Source organism: Erythrolamprus reginae, chromosome 10 (genome assembly GCF_031021105.1).
Source record: "Erythrolamprus reginae isolate rEryReg1 chromosome 10, rEryReg1.hap1, whole genome shotgun sequence".
Taxonomy (NCBI): Eukaryota; Metazoa; Chordata; class Lepidosauria; order Squamata; family Dipsadidae; genus Erythrolamprus; species Erythrolamprus reginae.
The window spans coordinates 42,882,473-42,902,056 of record NC_091959.1 but is presented as its reverse complement, the minus strand read 5'-3'; the positions used below and the strand labels follow the sequence as shown (position 1 = coordinate 42,902,056).

The 19,584-nt window shown below is 44.7% G+C and overlaps 1 protein-coding gene across 1 annotated transcript in view; it reads right to left on the bottom strand.

The window, feature by feature from the left end:
- Nucleotides 1–682: 682 nt before the first annotated feature.
- The window catches only part of VSIG10 (V-set and immunoglobulin domain containing 10), a 20,822-nt gene continuing 1,920 nt past the window's right edge, over nt 683–19,584 (bottom strand). The window contains exons 2-8 of the mRNA XM_070762868.1: nt 18,389–18,694; nt 12,438–12,713; nt 8,874–9,167; nt 7,462–7,572; nt 6,502–6,514; nt 5,892–6,025; nt 683–3,801 (exon numbers count right to left, since the gene is read on the bottom strand). Of these exons, the coding sequence (XP_070618969.1) occupies nt 3,740–3,801; nt 5,892–6,025; nt 6,502–6,514; nt 7,462–7,572; nt 8,874–9,167; nt 12,438–12,713; nt 18,389–18,694 (1,196 nt within the window). The 3' untranslated portion in view covers nt 683–3,739. The remainder of the gene's footprint in view (nt 3,802–5,891; nt 6,026–6,501; nt 6,515–7,461; nt 7,573–8,873; nt 9,168–12,437; nt 12,714–18,388; nt 18,695–19,584) is intronic.

Below are 19,584 nucleotides of genomic sequence, written 5' to 3'. Positions count from 1 at the left end.
ATGAGCTTTTGGGAGAGAGTAGTCCAATCCATTCAGATGCTTTCTCCATCTGGTGCTTGCTGGATCACAGCTCCCATCCTCCACAGCCTGATGGGCTTTGGGGGAGAGTAGTCTGATCCATCCAGCTGCTTTCTCCCATCTGGGGCTTGCTGGACCACAGCTCCCATCCTCCACAGCCTGATGGGCTTTGGGGGAGAGTAGTCTGCTCCATCTAGCTGTTTTCACCATCTGCTGCTTGCTGGACCACAGCTCCCATCCTCCACAGCCTGATGGGCTTTTGGGAAGAGTAGGCTGGTCCATCCAACTGCTTTCCCCCATCTGGGGCTTGCTGGACCACAGCTCCCATCCCCCACAGCCTGATGGGCTTTTGGGAAGAGTAGGCTGGTCCATCCAACTGCTTTCCCCCATCTGGGGCTTGCTGGACCACAGCTCCCATCCCCCACAGCCTGATGGGCTTTGGGGGAGAGTAGTAGCAGTCACTTGAGGCCATTTTTTCAGTTACGACCATCGGCTATTTATTTAGCCGATAAGTAACACACCTTTAACTTAAAAGGCAGCAAATAGGAATAGCTCCAGTTCTTAAAAGGTATGAACTGAATTACACAACATCACGTAATTCAGTTAGTAACACCCACACACCCACATACCAAACACACAAGCACACACCCTGCAGGCAGCAACCTTTGTATCCCAAAGCCACACTTTTATTGCAGGAACAAAAGATCCCATCCAGATTTACAAAATGTTGATCTCTGAGGCCTTGAAAGGAAAATAAATACTTCAGGAGTGGAACAGTTCAAATTGTCTTTGCAACACATAAGAGAAGACGTTTATACTTCAATGCCGGAAGTTTTAAAGACGAGATTGGGCAACCGTTTTTATGGGGTGGAGTAGGGTTTCCTGCCAGAACAGTGGGTTGGACTAGAAGACCTCCAAGGTCCCTTCCAACTCTGTTATGTCACCTGGAAAAATGGCATTTTAAGGAGAAAAGCTAACCACTAGAGTGGTACCTCTACTTACGGACTTTTCTAGATAAGAACCATTGTGTTCAAGATTTTTTGCCTCTTCTCGAGAAACATTTTCCAATTACAAACCCGAGCCTCCAAAACTGTAACCGGAAAAGGCAGGGAGAAGCCTCCGTGGGGCCTCTCTAGGAATCTCCTGGGAGGAAACAGGGCCAGAAAAGGCGGGGAGAAGCCTCCGTGGGGCCTCTCTAGGAATCTCCTGGGAGGAAACAGGGCCAGAAAAGGCGGGGAGAAGCCTCCGTGGGGCCTCTCTAGGAATCTCCTGGGAGGAAACAGGGCTGGAAAAGGCAGGGAGAAGCCTCCGTAGGGCCTCTCTAGGAATCTCCTGGGAGGAAACAGGGCCAGAAAAGGCGGGGAAGAGCCTCAGTGGGGCCTCTCTAGGAATCTCCTGGGAGGAAACCGGGCTGGAAAAGGCAGGGAGAAGCCTCTGTGGGGCCTCTCTAGGAATCTCCTGCGGGGAAACAGGGCCGGAAAAGGCGGGGAGAAGCCTCCGTGGGACCTCTCTAGGAATCTCCTAGGAGGAAACAGGGCCAGAAAAGGCGGGGAGAAGCCTCCGTGGGGCCTCTCTAGGAATCTCCTTGGAGGAAACAGGGCTGGAAAAGGCAGGGAGAAGCCTCCGTGGGGCCTCTCTAGGAATCTCCTGGGAGGAAACAGGGCCTCCACCCTCCCTGTGGTTTCCCCAATCGCATGCATTATTTGCTTTTACATTGATTCCTATAGGAAAAAAATTGCTTCTTCTTACAAACTTTTCTACTTAAGAACCAGTAGTCCTCAATTTGCATCAATTCATTTCCAGTTCTTGTTACAAGAATGAGGTGGTGGCCTAGAGGTGGAGCTCTCACCTCACCATCAGGAGGCTGTGAGTTTGATCCTAGGTAGAGGCAGGTTTCTCTCTCTCTAGGCACAATGAGAATATTATCTGCCGAATATAGAACTTCGCATTGGTGTCAAGACAAGCAGTGGGCCATTCAACACTCAGCTAGATTCAGTTGCCCAGAGTCCACCCTGCAACATTGCAATCTCCGGAACGTTTAAAATTTATTAAAAACTACTAAAATTAACTAAGCTTTTGTTAGCCCTCTACTAACGTCATCAGAGTGTTAAAATCCCCATTGAAGATAGCTGATTTTATATAATGCTGCTCACTTTGCTCATTGATTTACCAACCACGTCTGCTGGAAGTTTGTGCCAAGCATCTACGACTCTTTCACTCAAATAATATTTTCTCATGTTGCTTTTGATCTTTCCCCCAACTAACTTCAGATTGTGCCCCCTTGTTCTTGTGTTCACTTTCCTATTAAAAACACTTCCCTCCTGGACCTTATTTAACCCTTTAACATATTTAAATGTTTCAATCATGTCCCCCCTTTTCCTTCTGTCCTCCAGACTATACAGATTGAGTTCATTAAGTCTTTCCTGATAAGCTTTATGCTTAAGACCTTCCACCATTCTTGTAGCCCATCTTAGGACCCGTTCAATTTTGTCAATATCTTTTTGTAGCTGAAGTCTCCAGAACTGAACACAATATTCCAAATGTGGTCTCCCCAGCGCTCTATATAGCGGGATCGCAATCTCCCTCTTCCTGCTTGTTATACGTCCAAGCATTCGACTCGCTTTCCCTACCGCCCGACCGCCCTGTTCACCCATTTTGAGACTGTCAGAAATCACGGCCCCTAAATCCTTCTCTTCTGAAGTTTTTGCTAACACGGAACTGCCAATACAATACTCAGATTGCACTTGTGTATGAATGCCCGTTTTGGGCACTCGTTCAGGAAAAGGTTAGCCATCACTGCCCTACGAGTTCTGACTCCTAATTAAGAGTCATATCTGTTGTGAGTGGTCCTCGGCCAACTCTGGTCATGATATATTCTGAGGAGGATGAGCCAGGCCCATCTTGGTACCCTGGGCCAGTGGTTTTGCCATCTGATGCAGAGAGTGAGAGAAAAATAGACCTGTGTGAACCCGAAAGACCACCAGAGGCGGCAGATGTACCAATGACTTAAAGGAGGAGGAGGAGGAGGAAGAAGACCATGAGCCTTTGTTAGAGGGCCATTTTAGAAGACTAAGAAAAAGACAAGAATACTTGGCAAAGGAAGTAATCTGTAGTTTGTTAACTCTAGGGAATTGTTGACCACTCCCCACAGGTATTTAAGGGTGGCCGATGGGAAATTCGGGGTGGAGTTTCAACGTTTTGTAATGGAGTCCATTGATGTTTGAGGTTTCAGCAAGGTTATGCTAGCCAACTGTTATTTCTCAGCTAAAATCCTTGGAGTAAAAGTGCCTTGTCCGCGGAGAGACTGCAAAGCTGTAAATGCTCGGGATAGAACAATATCCAAAGAGGATCTAATCTGGGAATGGAGGGTGGGTAGATGGGGGGATCCAGAACCAGCTGGGAAATCGTCCCTTCCCCCTCCAAGCTCTCCCGCAGGGCCCCAAGTCTTCTTCTGCACGGAAATATGTTGTCCCGGGAATGTTTTTTTTCCCCTCCGGTTCCGAAAAAAGCCACTGCATTCTTGTCCTCGCCTTACGTCGCAAAGGTTGTTTCAAATTCCACGCAGATCAGCCAAGCAGCAGCACACAGTAAGGAATACAAGGAGAAGCAAAGAAAAAAGGATGGGAATAACTTTGCAGGAATCCTTTGGGCCCGGTTTTAGCCACTCTGCAAGACGGGGTCCGTTTCTTAGTACACAAAGCGAAGGAAGAGATCATCCTCTCTACGACGCGGGTCCGGATCTCTGGATTTCCTCCAGGGAGATGAACGTCTCCGGGAAGGAGCCTGAAAGACATGCGCCGAAGTTAAACTCCATAGCTGTTCTGTGCACGACCCTCGGATCGAAACCCGCGACTTAAAAATCCTTTATTTTACGAATTAATCCAACTCTTTGTTGATATAAGCACACATAACAAAAAGCAGGTTTTAAACGGCTAAGGAGAAGGAAGTATTTTTCTCTTTAGAGCTAAATTTCAATAATTTATTTATTTATTTATTTATTAGATTTGTATGCCGCCCCTTTCCGTAGACTCGGGGCGGCTCACAACACAATAAAACAGTTCATGACAAATCTAATAATTTACAATTTAAAGTATTTAAAAAAACCCATTATTAAGCAGACATACATACAAACATACCATACATAAATTGTATAGGCCCGGGGGAGATATCTCAGTTCCCCCATGCCTGATGACAAAGGTGGGTTTTAAGGAGTTTACGAAAGGCAAGGAGGGTAGGGGCAGTTCGAATCTCTGGGGGGAGCTGGTTCCAGAGAGTCGGGGCCACCACAGAGAAGGCTCTTCCCCTGGGGCCCGCCAACCGACATTGTTTAGTTGACGGGACCCAGAGAAGGCCCGCTCTGTGGGACCTAATCAGTTGCTGGGATTCGTGCAGTAGAAGGTGGTCTCGGAGATATTCTTTAAAGCCATGAAGGGCTTTAAAGGTCATAACTAACACTTTGAATTGTGACCGGAAATTGATCGGCAACCAATGCAGACTGCGGAGTGTTGGTGTAACATGTAACATCTATCCACCGACTCTCCACTTTAATGTCTTCCTTATCTTCTGACTGGGACCACTCAACCCATTGTCATATCAGCCCTCTCTAGTGGTTCCTCCGGCTCACTCAAGTCACTTTCTCCCTCACTCTCACTCTCTGCTTCATCTGGCAACCCCCCTGGCCCAGGGTATCCAGAGGGGCCTGGCTCATTGTCCTCAGAATCTGACATGACCTGTCCAGGTAGGGTTAGCAGGGGGTATGGTGGCCTAGAGGTGGGGCTCTCGTCTCACAATCAGGAGGCTGTGAGTTCAATCCTAGGTAGCGGTGGATATTTCTCTCTCTTGGCACCATGAATCACTATCTGCTGCGAACTCTGCATTGGTGACAAGAAGGGCAACCAGATAGTAAACACTCAGCTTCATTCGGTTGCCCCGACACCAGAAAAAAAGATAATAGCTGTTGTGGTTAGCTCTGGCCCTGCTCCTGCCCCAAGGACTGTGGATGTGGGGGAGACATCCACATGCTGCAGGCCTGTTTTGCCCTGCTGATGAAGGCTCCTCTGACCAAGAAGACATGAGTGACAGGGAGGAGGAGAGTGTGGCAGACAGCTCAGAAGGAGATCAATTATCTAGCTCCTCCTTGGATTTGGAACAAGAGTTAATGATACAGCCACGCATGCGGAGAGCGATGCATAGGCAGCAACAACTGAGAGATTATTATCAAAGAAAATGAGGCCACCTGTGGTTGGGTGGGGCTGTGGTCATTAGTGAGGCTGCTATAAATTATCTGATCGTTGTGTTTCGTGCCTGCTTTACTGACTTTGACCTTTTGTGTGCTGATTTTTCCCCCGCTTTGAAACTAAACCAGAGCAAAGTGTGTTTGACTTTGTGAAAGAAGAAGGACTGTGAATTGCCTCACAGCTGCAAGCTAAGTATCACAGAACTGGTAAGGGACTTGTACAAATTACTAGTTTGTTTGGAGACGAGTGCTCTTTGCTATACCAAAAGAGGGCTTGGTTTAAGTGAATTTTCATTATAAAGAACATTGTTTTGAATTTTCAAACGTGTGTGTGTCTGAAATTTGTGACTTTTTGGGAGGAGTCTACCAGAGAGCCCGACAGAACAATAGCCAGGTATGGATAGCAGCTCCATCAACTTGTCTCCCTCCCTTCCCTATTATAAAACCCAGTTTTGTCTAATGCAGGGGTCAGCAACCTCAAACACTTCCGGAGTCATTTTGAGCTATTTCCCACTGAAAAGAAAACACCAGGAGTCACAATATCTTTCCAGTTCCTGACTATTTCTTGAGTGGTCACAAAACTAGCATTCTTTTCTTGGAATTAACTTTCACACAAAAAAAATCTCCTTCAGCTTACTTTCAGTACATCTGGTAGAATATCCGTTTCCTATCCTTTCCCCCTGATCTAACGTTGGTTCGCTGGTGGACTCCAAATATATGTCCTCGTCTTCTGAGTCCATAAGTTCCAGGATGTCACTTGCATCTCGATTCCTGCAAAGAACCCAACAATGATTATGAGGAAGGAGTGAAGGGACCTCTTCTCCTCCTCCTTGCTTAAAGGACCATCCCTGCCTTGACCTGTAGCAAAGTGACCCAAATTGGAAGATAGGTCACATTTTCCAGCTGGAAATCATGGGAGATATTATCAAGTATGGGATCTTTGGTGCTCTCTGTTTTCTTGCAGACATTTCATTACCAAACTAGGTAACACCATCAGTCCTAGAAGGAGTGAGGTCAATTAGATCTAGCATTAATTGGCAGAAATAAGTTTTATTTCTTTCTTGCCCAACCCTAACCCCAATGAAATTGTTAGTTTTATTCACTGGGTGAAAAAAAGCTTTATACAAATGCTGTCAAAGTGCTGTATCATTTTAAGAGAATCACACTATCACAATCTTTTCTCCAAATGATGGTTTCTGCAGATGAAACAGGTTGAGACTTTCTAGTTAAGAAATGAAGACACTTACCCAAGTATGTTCACTTGAAACATGAAAGAGAGAAAAGGAGAAAAATACTTTTATTAAAATTACTCATTTACTTTTTAGGTTTATACAATAATCATCAAATGTAACGTCAAAGACATCTATCTATCTATCTATCTATCTATCTATCTATCTATCTATCTATCTATCTATCTATCTATCTAATCTATCAATCATCTATATGTATCTATCTATCCATCCATCCACTATCCATCCATCCATCCGTCCAATAATAGCACTTTTTAATAGAGCCAGCATATTGCCCCCACAATCCGGGACCTCATTTTACCCATCTTGGAAGGATGGAAGGCTGAGTCAACCTTGAGCCGGTGATGAGATTTGAACCACTGACCTACAGATTTGAACCACTGACCTATAGATCTACAGTCAGTTTCAGTATTATTATTATTTATTAGATTTGTATGCCGCCCCTCTACGTAACGTGCAGTACAACACTACCTGCTGCACCACCACGGCTCGTCTGTCTGTCTGTCTGTCTGTCTGTCTGTCTGTCTGTCTGTCTGTCTGTCTATCAATCATCTATATCCATCCATCCATCCATCCATCTATCTATCATCTAATGCAGTGTTTCCCAACCTTGGCAACTTGAAGATATTTGGACTTCAACTCCCAGAATTCCCCAGCCAGCGAAAGCTGGCTGGGGAATTCTGGGAGTTGAAGTCCAGATATCTTCAAGTTGCCAAGGTTGGGAAACACTGATCTAATGTATTTGCCATCCATCCTAGCAACACACATCACATTTGGAAAACCTTTGGTTATGTTTTATTTAATGATTGGAAGCTTGTGCCAATATATTCAAAATATTTTCTTCTTCAAAGTCCTTACAAGATTGCGTAAAACGCAATTCAAGAAAGACACATTTTGAAAACCCAAATGCACTCCATTGGTTTGATAACTCAAATGAGCAATTTTCAACAGAATCACCTTTGAGGCACAGCTGAGGTCCTGCATAGAGAAGGATTCCAGAAAAGACTAAAACTCCCAATAATAAAAGGACTACAACGGACCCCACAATTCCAGCGACGTTCATAGGCTCTGCAGAGGAAATTGGAAAGGGGAAAAAAAAGCATGTTTAAATTCAGTTACTGTGGATTTATCTACCACGTCTGTTGGAAGTTTGTTCCAAGGATCTACTACTCTTTCAGTAAAATAATATTTTCTCATGTTGCTTTTGATCTTTCCCCCAACTAACTTCAGATTGTGCCCCCTTGTTCTTGTGTTCACTTTCCTATTAAAAACACTTCTCTCCTGGACCTTATTTAACCCTTTAACATATTTAAATGTTTCGATCATGTCCCCCCTTTTCCTTCTGTCCTCCAGACTATACAGATTGAGTTCATTAAGTCTTTCCTGATACGTTTTATGCTTAAGACCTTCGATCATTCTTGTAGCCCGTCTTTTGACCCGTTCAATTTGATCCATATCTTTTTGTAGGTGGCGTCTCCAGAACTGGACACAGTATTATTCCAAATGGGGTCTCACCAGCAGGATCACAATCTCCCTCTTCCTGCTTGTTACACCTCTAGCTATGCAGCCAAGCATTCTACTTGCTTTCTCTAACGCCTGGCCACACTATTCACCCACATGACCTATAAAGCCCTTCATGGCACCAGACCAGATTATCTCCGGGACCGCCTTCTGCTGCACGAATCCCAGCGACCAGTTAGGTCCCACAGAGTGGGTCTTCTCCGGGTCCCGTCAACTAAACTATGTCGCTTGGCGGGACCCAGGGGAAGAGCCTTCTCTGTGGCGGCCCCGGCCCTCTGGAACCAACTCCCCCCAGAGATTAGAATTGCCCCCACCCTCCTCGTCTTCCGTAAGCTGCTTAAAACCCACCTCTGCCGCCAGGCATGGGGGAATTGAGACACTCTTTCCCCCTAGGCCTTTGCAATTTTATGCATGGTATATCTGTATGTATGTTTGGTTTTTTATAATAATGGGTTTTTAACTGTTTTTAGTATTGGATTATTATTATATGCTGTTTTATTACTGTTGTTAGCCGCCCCTAGTCTGCGGAGAGAGGCGGCATACAAATCCAATAAATAAATGAATAAATGAATAAAATAAAATAAAATAAAATAAAATAAAATAAAATAAAATAAAATAAAATTAAATTAAAATACATTTTGAGGCTGTCAGAAATCACGACTCCTAAATCCTTCTCTTCTGAAGTTTTTGCTCACACAGAACTTCCAATACAATACTCAGATGGAGGAAAGTTTGTGTAATTTGACAAATCTTAACTTAGCAAACGTCTCGTGAAGCCACAGAAATTTCTGGCCTCTGTTGTGGTTCCGACAGACCAAAATGCCACCCTTTCGACAATGTTACTTTACCTGTTACCTTCAGGTGAACGTACACTTCTCTTAGGCCCAGGGGGTTCTCAGCCTTGCAGAGGTAGTATCCTTGGTCTCTGTTGGCGGAGCAGTTCTGGATGACCAAGGTGGAGATCCCCTCCTTTTGGCTGACGAGAAACCTGCCCCCTGACCGGATCTCTACCTCCACCTTGGAGAGGTTGCGTAGCCAGGTGATCCTCGCCAGTGGGTTGCCAGCTGTCAGTTCACAAGTCATCTCGACGGATCTCCCCACGAAGCAAGTCTTCATTGGGTTGGACATGACCGAGGGCCTTTCTGATGCAAGAGGAAAGCAAAGGGGATTTGGAAGGGCCGGAAGGGCATATTTTAACAGAGTAACGGAGTTGGAAGGGGCATTACGCACGAATCCCAGCGGCCGATAAGGTCCCACAGAGTTGGCCTTCTCCGGGTCCCGTCGACCAAACAATGTCATTCGGCGGGCCCCAGGGGAAGAGCCTTCTCTGTGGCGGCCCTGGCCCTCTGGAATCAACTCCCCCCAGAGATTAGAACGGCCCCCACCCTCCTCGTCTTTCGCAAATTACTTAAGACCCACCTTTGTCGCCAGGCATGGGGGAGTTAAGTTATCCTTTCCCCCTAGGCTATTACAAGTTATGCATGGTATGTTTGTGTGTATGTTTGGTTTTTTATAATAAGGGTTTTTTAGTTGTTTTTATTCATTGGATTGTTCATGTTGTTTTATCACTGTTGTTAGCTGCCCCGAGTCTGCGGAGAGGGGCGGCATACAAATCCAATAAATAATAATAATAACTCATTGCTCACAGTCACTCATGCCCTCATCACCTCGAGGTTCGACTACTGTAATGCTCTCTACATGGGGCTACCTTTGAAAAGTGTTTGGAAACTTCAGATCGTGCAGAATGCAGCTGCGAGAGCAGTCATGGGCTTACCCAGGTATGCCCATGTTTCACCATCACTCCGCAGTCTGCATTGGCTGCCGATCAGTTTCCGGTCACAATTCAAAGTGTTGGTTATGACCTTTAAAGCCCTTCATGGCATCGGACCAGAATATCTCCGAGACCGCCTTCTGCCGCATGAATCCCAGCGACCGATTAGGTCCCACAGAGTGGGCCTCCTCCGGGTCCCGTCAACTAAACAATGTCGGTTGGCGGGCCCCAGGGGGAGAGCCTTCTCTGTGGCGGCACCGACTCTCTGGAACCAACTCCCCCCGGAGATCAGAACTGCCCCTACTCTTCCTGCCTTCCGTAAACTCCTCAAAACCCACCTTTGCCGTCAGGCATGGGGGAACTAAACATCTCCCCCTGGGCACATTTAATTTATACATGGTATGCCTGTGTGTGTGTCTGTTAGTATATGGGGTTTTAAAAATCTTTAAATATTTTAATTAATTGAATTATTTATGATTTGTTTTACACTTGTTGTGAGCCACCCCGAGTCTTCAGAGAGGGGCGGCATACAAATCCAAATAATAAATAAATAAATAATAATAATAATAATAATAATAATAATAATAATAATAATAATAATTCCCCCACACTCAGAGTTGGAAGGGACCTTAGAGGTCATCGAGTCCAACCCACCACCAGAGCAGGACACCCTACACCAATGATGGCAAACCTTTTTTTCCTTGGGTGCTGAAAGTGTGAACATGGGCCCACACCCATAATTCCTATCTACCTACCTGCCTACCTACCTACCTATCTACCGTACTTTTTGGAGTATAAGATGCACCTTTTTGCTCCCTAAAAGAGGCTGAAAATTCAGGTCCTGTATGTCTTATACTCTGACTGTAGCTTTTTTTGAAGCTTTTTTCCCCAGCCCTAACTAGGTGCTAACGATCTTTCCAGCTCTTACCTTGCAGGTTCTTTCATTGTTACTCTTTGCGAAGAATGTTTTTCCAAGCCCTAAGTCTTTTTTTTAATTGCCCTAACTTTCTCCAAATGTTTCTTTCCATCCCTAACCAGGTGCTAGCAATGTTCCCAGCTCTTACCTGCATGCAAACACTTTCATTGTTACTCTTTGCGAAGAATGTTTCCCAAGCCCTAAGTCTTTGTAGTTTTTTTCCCATTGCTCTACTTGCTCCGAATGTTTTTTTCCAGCCGTAACCAGGTGCTAATGATTTTCCCAGCTTTTACCTGCTTGAAAGCTCTTTCATTGTTACTCTCTGCAAAGAATGTTTTCCAAGCCCTAAATCTTTTATTTTCATTGCTTTACTTGCTCCGAATGTTTCTTTCCAGCCCTAACCAAGTGTTAATGATTTTCCCAGCTCTTACTGGCTTGCAGGCTCTTTCATTGTTACTCTCTCTGTATGAGGTTTTTTTTAAAGACTTAACTAGGGGATAAAATAATGTGCTGGAGCTGACCAGACTAAGCACACTAGCCAGATGAATATCTGGTAAGCAGATTTTTCTCCTATTTTCCTCCCCAAAAACCAAGGTGTGTCTTATACTCTGGCGCGTTTTATACTCCGAAAAATATGTTCTCTACCTAGCTACCTAGCTACCTATGTACCTGCCTGCCTGCTTGCCTGCATACCTGCTATCTATCTATCTATCTATCTATCTATCTATCTATCTATCTATCTATCTATCCATCTATCTAATTTATCTATCTATCTATCATCTACCTACCTACTTACCTACCTATCATCTATCTATCTATCTATCTATCTATCTATCTATCTATCATCTACCTACCTACCTACCTACCTACCTACCTACCATCTATCTATCTGTCTATCTGTCTGTCTGTCTGTCTATCTATCATCTACCTACCTACCTACCTATCATCTATCTGTCTGTCTGTCTGTCTGTCTATCTATCTATCATCTATCTATCTATCTATCTATCTATCTATCTATCTATCTATCATCTACCTATCTACCTACCTACCTATCATCTATCTATCTGTCTATCTGTCTGTCTGTCTGTCTATCATCTACCTACCTACCTACCTACCTATCATCTATCTATCTGTCTATCTGTCTGTCTGTCTGTCTGTCTGTCTGTCTGTCTGTCTGTCTGTCTGTCTATCTATCTATCTATCTATCTATCTATCTATCTATCATCTACCTACCTACCTACCTATCATCTATCTATCTATCTATCTATCTATCTATCTATCTATCTATCTATCTATCTATCTATCTATCATCTACCTACCTACCTACTTACCTACCTATCTATCTATCTATCTATCATCTACCTACCTACCTACCTATCATCTATCTATCTATCTATCTATCTATCTATCTATCTATCTATCATCTACCTACCTACCTATCTACCTATTATCTATCTATCTATCTATCTATCTATCTATCTATCTATCTATCTATCTATCTATCTATCCCTTGCAGAGGCAGAAAACGCCCTCCCAGAGCCTCCGAAAATCAGCTGGAAACTAAATTTCAAATGGAAAATAAAAGAACAGGGCTCGAAAGAGTAAAATAAGGGATCAGCCATCCCTTACATCTGGTTGAAGAGGCAGAGAAATGCCACCCAGCTCTTTAACATTCGGAGTCTTGGGGTATACCGTGAAATTGTGCCATTCAGGTTCTTGACTCACCCAAGCGCAAGGTACAATTCTGCTTGTCCTTTTCATCCACAACATGGCTTCCGCGACAGGTAAAGTCCTTGCCCCAAAGCTGGCGGGATCCTTGCAGGGACATCACAGTAGCGTTGGCAAAGTGGGTAGTGTTGGAATTGATGAGTAGATCCTCCGGGTTGATCCACTGGAGCGAAGGGGATGGGTAGCCCCCTGGCCAGCTGCACGACAGCTGAACCTCTTGAGAATTTTTCATGGAGGCTTCAGCCCAACATTTCGGTGACGACGCTGGAGGATCTGATGGGAGAAGCTCGCAAAAGGACTGGGAAGTAGCCATGGGTCTTATTTATCTACAACGTTACTTATTAGAATAGAATAGAATAGAATTTTTATTGGCCAAGTGTGATTGGACACACAAGGAATTTGTCTTGGTGCATATGCTCTCAGCATACATAAAATAAAATATACATTTGTCAAGAATCATGTGGTACCTGTTGCAGTATAGCATAAAAATGTTAGAATAGGACTATATCATATTACTGTATATATATCTGTATATATACTGTATATATATCTGGACCTCTAGCATAAAAATGCTCTGCTTACCCTGATTCTATTATAAGCCAGGATAGGACGGTACTAACTTGCCTAGTCTGTATTCCTGGTAAATCACAACAGGGAAACAAAAGGGCTCAATAAACATCTCACTGCTAAACAAGTTTACATCACTCCAGACAGGACGTTATACAATCAAAGGGGGAGATTTACATTGCCTGAAGCAAACACAGGACGAGAGGGTGATTAAGGAGATTGGTTGTGATAAGGCAGAAGGCTTCAGAGAAATTAGGTGTGAGAAACATTTGCTCAAAGGAAGTGTTTCTAGGAAATTAGTTTGTGGGAAAGGAAGGACTCAAAAATATGTCATGTTTGAAGTTATGTTATTGGATGTTTGTGTATCACTTGACATGCACGTGTAATTATCCCCATTTCCTTATGCTCCCAAATAAAAAGAAGTACAGTGTTCTCTTCGATTTCACAGAAACATAGAAACATAGAAGTCTGACGGCAGAAAAAGACCTCATGGTCCATCTAGTCTGCCCTTATACTATTTCCTGTATTTTATCTTAGGATGGATATATGTTTATCCCAGGCATGTTTAAATTCAGTGACTGTGGATTTACCAACCACGTCTGCTGGAAGTTTGTTCCAAGGATCTACTACTCTTTCAGTAAAATAATATTTTCTCACGTGGCTTCTGATCTTTCCCCCAACTAACTTCAGATTGTGTCCCCTTGTTCTTGTGTTCACTTTCCTATTAAAAACACTTCCCTCCTGAACCTTATTTAACCCTTTAACATATTTAAATGTTTCGATCATGTCCCCCCTTTTCCTTCTGTCTTCCAGACTATACAGGTTGAGTTCATTAAGTCTTTCCTGATACGTTTTATACTTAAGATTTCCACGGGGGATGCGTTCCGAGACCGCCCACGAAAGTCGAATTTCCGCGAAGTAGAGATGCGGAAGTAAATACACTATTTATGGCTATGAACAGCATCACAAGCCTTCCCTTAACACTTTAAACCCCTAAATTCCATTCCCTTAGCAACCATTTAGATTATTACTCACCATGTTTATTTATTAAAGTTTATTTTTAAAAAAATTATTAAAGCCAGACGAAAGTTTGGCGATGACATATGATGTCATCGGGTGAGAAAAACCATGGTATAGGGAAAAACCCCGCAATGTATTTTTTAATTAATATTTTTGAAAAACCGTGTTATAGACATTTCGCGAAGTTTGAACCCGCGAAAATTGAGGGAACACTATACACAACTCTATACTGTGTCACTTCACCCAGAGAGGGAATGTGTCCAAGTCTTCTTTCTAGGATTCACGTTCATGAGTGATCCCACACGGCTGGGTTGTTAGCCCCTTTGAAGACATTGTCTTCATCAGGGACTTTGACAGCATCCACAATTACCCATTTTTAAGCACTGGAGACAAATATTAAAAACAGCGATCAAGGATCAGTTCTGACCACGACAGAAAAGGGACTTCTACTGGCTAGAGGACAAGAAATCGAGGAGAGAAAACAGAAACAGAATCTCATGAAAAGCAAGCTTAGACAACAAGGACCTTTTGGGAGAGAAGATGAGGTGGGATTTAGACTTCAGCCTAGTTAATCGTTGGAGATGGTAGACTTTGTAGTTCAGAAGACCTTCTGCCAACTACTCCACTGGTCTTTTGTGGATTAGGAGAAGATCCCAGCTCCCTCCTGTTTGGGCATTGGCCTTTTTATCCTACAGAAGGTACCTTGGAGGTCTTCTAGTTCAACCTCCTGCTGAAGCAGGAAGCCCTATACCAGTGATGGCAAACCTATGGCACGAGTGTCACAGGTGGCACGTGGAGCCATATCTGCTGGCATGTGAGCCGTTGCCCGAGCTCAGCTCCAACATGCATGTGTGTGCTGGCCAGCTTATTTTTGGCTCACACAGAGGCTATGGGAGGGCGTTTTTGGCTTCCAGAGAGCCTCCGGGGGAGATGGGGGAGGACATTTTTACCCTCCCCAGCTCCCAGGAAGCCTTTGGAGTCTGGGGAGGGTGAAACACGAGCCCACTTGGCCCACCAGAAGTTGGGAAACAGGCCATTTGCTACAACGTCCTTCGTGTCAACAACTACTTCAGCTTCAACCACAACAACAGATAAGCACACAACAGATACAAACTCAAAGTAAACCGTTCCAAACTTGACTGCAGGAAATACGACTTTAGTAATCAAGTATGGCTCTCACTACCCACAGCATCATCATCTAACCCAGCGTTTTTCAACCAGTGTGCCGCGGCACACTAGTGTGCCGTGAGACATGGTCAGGTGTGCCGCGAAGCTCAGAGAGAGAAATAAAGCAAGAGACAGAGAAAGAAAGAGAAAGAAAGCAAGAGAGAGAGAGAAAGAAAGAGAGAGAGAGAGAGAAAGAAAGAGAACAAGAGAGAGAGAAAGAAAGAAAGAAAGAGAGAGAGAGAGAAAGAACAAGAGAGAGAGAAAGAAAGAGAGAGAGAAAGAGAACAAGAGAAAGAAAGAAAGAGAGAGGAGGTGAGAGAAAGAAAGAGAGAGGAAGAGAGGGAGGGAAGGAGATAGAGAGAAAGAGAGGGAGGGAAGGAGAGAGAGAGAGAAAGACATAGAGGGAGGTAGGGAGGGAGAGAGAGGCAAAGAGAGCAAAAAAGAGAGGAAGGAAGAGAAAGAAAGAGGGATGGAGAGAGAGAAAGAAAGGGGAAGGAAGGGAGAGAAAGAGGGAGAGAGAAATAGAGCGAAAGGGAGGAAGAGAGAGAATTTTTTTGTCCAAACTTTTTTTAGCCCTCCCCCCCCCCGCCCCACTCAATGTGCCCCAGGGTTTCGTAAATGTAAGAAATGTGCTGCGGCTCAAAAAAGGTTGAAAATCACTGATCTAACCTCCCAAAACTTTACCCTTAGACCTATCCATCATTGACCTCACCTGATTCCTAAGAGGTCAGTAAGGGGCCTGCATAAGTGCCCCACCTTCCATCCCCTGTCCTAATGTTTCTCTCTTACTAATATCATGTATATAAACATTGTTATATCTTTGTATACTAGCAATACATACTTGAGAAATAAATAAATACATACATATAAAAGAAATAAATGTAAAATAAAATAAAATAAATATAAAATAAATACATATAAAATAAATAAATAAATATAAAATAAAATAAATAAATATAATATAAAATAAGTGAATGTAAAATAAAATATATGAATATAAAATAAAATAAATAATTCCTCATGTTGAAATGCTTTTAATCATTTTAAATGCTTCAAGGAAATACAGCGTTCCCTTGATTTTCGCGGGTTCGAACCTCGCGAAAAGTCTATATGTACCACGGTTTTTCAAAAATATTAATTAAAAAATACTTTGCGTTTCCCCCCCCCCCAATACCATAGTTTTTCTCGCTCGATGACGTCATATGTCATCACCAAACTTTCGTCCACCTTTAATAAAATATTTTTTTTAATAAACTTTAATAAACATGGTGAGTAATAATCTAAATGGTTGCTAAGGGGATGGGAAATGGTAATTTGGGGGTTTTAAGTGTTAAGGGATGGCTTGTGATACTGTTCATAGCCAAAAATAGTGTATCCCCCGGGTATCGCGATCCCGATCATTGCGAACGGCTATATGGCGATTTTTCAACCCGGAAGTCAAAACACCATCTGCGCATGCGCGCCCTTTTTTTCTATGGCCACGCATGCGTAGATGGCGCCGGGCAGATCAGCTGCTGGGCGGCTTCCCTGGGTCTTCCCCCTCTTGCTGGCGGGAGGGCGAGCGGCGGGCATCAGCGAGGAGTTTCCCCACTGCCCACGCAAACTCCTAGCTGCTGCCGCGCCCGCCGCTTGTCCGCCGCCTGCCCGCCCGCGCGCGCCGCCGCTCGCCCGCCCACGTCGTTCGCTCGCGCCGCTTCCCAGCTGAGTCCTGAAGCGAATTGGCTTCAGGACTCAGCTGGGAAGCGGCGCGAGCGAGCGGCGCGAGCGAACGGCTTGTCCGCCGCCTGCCTGCCCGCCCGCCCGCGCGCCGCTCGCCCGCCCTTCGCCCGCCCACGCCGTTCGCTCGCGCCGCTTCCCAGCTGAGTCCTGAAGCGAATTGGCTTCAGGACTCAGCTGGGAAGCGGCGCGAGTGAACGGCGTGGGCGGGCGAAGGGCGGGCGAGCGGCAGCGAGGAGTTTGCGTGGGCGGTGGGGAAACCCCAGCGCCGCTTCCCAGCTGAGTCCCGAAGCCAAACACGGAAGTTCGCCTTTGCCTTCTGGCTTCAGGACTCAGCTGGGAAGCGGCGCGAAGCGAACGGCGTGGGCGGGCGAAGGGCGGGCGAGCGGCGGGCGCGTGGGCAGGCAGGCGGCGGACAAGCAGCGGGCGGACAAGACAAGCGGCAGGCGCGGCAGCAGCGAGGAGTTTGCGTGGGCGGCGGGGAAACCCCAATCTTCGGCTCCTCGCTGCTGCGGCGGAAGTAAAAACACCATCTGCGCATGCGCAGATGGTGTTTTTACTTCCGCAGCGCTACTTCGCGAAAAACCGATCATTGCGAGGGGTCCTGGAACGGAACCCTCGCAATGATCGGGGGACCACTGTATTTACTTCTGCATCTCTACTTCGCGGAAATTCGACTTTCGCGGGCGGTCTCGGAACGCATCCCCCGCAAAAATCGAGGGAACACTGTAATTCCTTAAGAGAGAGCCACTGAGCCAACAATTCTGTGCATTTCTAGGAACGCAACATTTCCCTGGGAAAGATAACTCAGGGACCGCCTTCTGCTGCACGAATCCCAGCGACCAGTTAGGTCCCACGGAATGGATCTTCTCCGGGTCCCGTCAACTAAAAATGTCGCTTGGCGGGACCCAGGGGAAGAGCCTTCTCTGTGGCGGCCCCAGCCCTCTGGAACCAACTCCCCCCAAAGATTAGAATTGCCCGCACCCTCCTTACCTTTCGTAAGCTGCTTAAAACCCACCTCTGCCATCAGGCATGGGGGAATTGAGACCCTCTTCCGCCTAGGCCTTTACAATTCTATGCATGGTATGTATGTATGTATGTATGTTTGGTTTGTATATTAATGGGCTTTTAATTATTTCTAACATCAGAGTACTATTGTACACTGCTTTATTGTTGCTGTTAGCCACCCCGAGTCTCCGGAGAGGGGCGGCATACAAATCCAATCAATAAAATAAAATAATAAAATAAAATAAAATAAAATAAAATAATAAAATAAAATAATAAAATAAAATAAAATAATAAATAAATAATAAATAATAAATAAATAAATAAATAAATAAATAAAATAATAAAATAATAAAATAATAAATAAATAAATAAATAGATAGATAAAATAAATAAATAAAATAAAATTAAATAAATAAATAAATAAATAACACACACCCATCCGCACTGCTGATATTTTTCGTCATACATACAGTAGATCAGGAGTTCCCGGATGACGGACGTCTGACGTTGGCTCAACAAGTTGCTGGCCAGACACGAGTAATTCCCTTGGTAGCTGGGCGTGATGTTTTTCAGCACGAAATAACTCTGCGAGCCGTTGACCTCGGTGAACGTTTCCCGCGCAGAACCAAGTGGGTGAAAATCCCACTTCGTGGCCGAATCAGGCCGAGTGTCACTGCTGCAGTTGAAAGTCAAGACGTCTTGGCTTTTGGCATAGAGCGTGCCATTTGGCAAAGTCCCCGTGGGAGATATGCTGACCTCCATCCGGTCTGGTCCACCTGGAAAGCAAGCGGGTCAAAATAAAAGAGTTAATTATCGCGTTGACGTAAAAAAAAAAATGATTTTGGAGTCTGAAGGACAGAAGCAATACCTTGTGCATCCATCTCCGGGACCGCCTTCTGCTGCACGAATCCCAGCGACCGGTTAGGTCCCACAGAGTTGGCCTTCTCTGGGTCCCGTCGACCAAACAATGTCGGCTAGTGGGACCCAGGGGAAGAGCCTTCTCTGTGGTGGCCCCAGCCCTCTGGAACCAGCTCCCCCCAGATATCAGAGTTTCCCCCACCCTCCTTGCCTTTCGCAAGCTCCTTAAAACCCACCTCTGTCATCAGGCATGGGGGAATTGAGACTTTCCCTTCCCCCTAGGCTTATAGAATTTATACATGGTATGCTTGTATGTATGAGTGGTTATTTAAATGGGGTTTTTAAAGATTATTTTTAATATTAGATTTGTTTACATTGTCTTTTTATATTGTTGTTAGCCGCCCCGAGTCTTCTAATAAATAAGTAAGTAAGTAAGTAAGTACGTACGTACGTACGTACATACATACATACATACATACGATAGATAGACAGACAGACAGACAGACAGACAGACAGACAGACAGACAGACAGACAAACACAAACAACAAACAAACAAACAGTGATGGGTACATTCAGAACCAATAGAAAAAGTTTTCATCAGTTACGCAGAACCGGTAGAAAATTTTTGAATTTTTTCCTCCCCCCCCCCCCCCTTTTGGGCTCTGGGTATGTTTTTTCCTATCGCTGTAAATAAATGAGGTTGAATGTGTATAATTTTAGAAGAGCTGTGCGTGTGTGTGTTTGTGTACGTGAGATTTCCACGTACTCTCCATCCCGTTCTATGGCCTTCCTCCAGGGGGACAATTA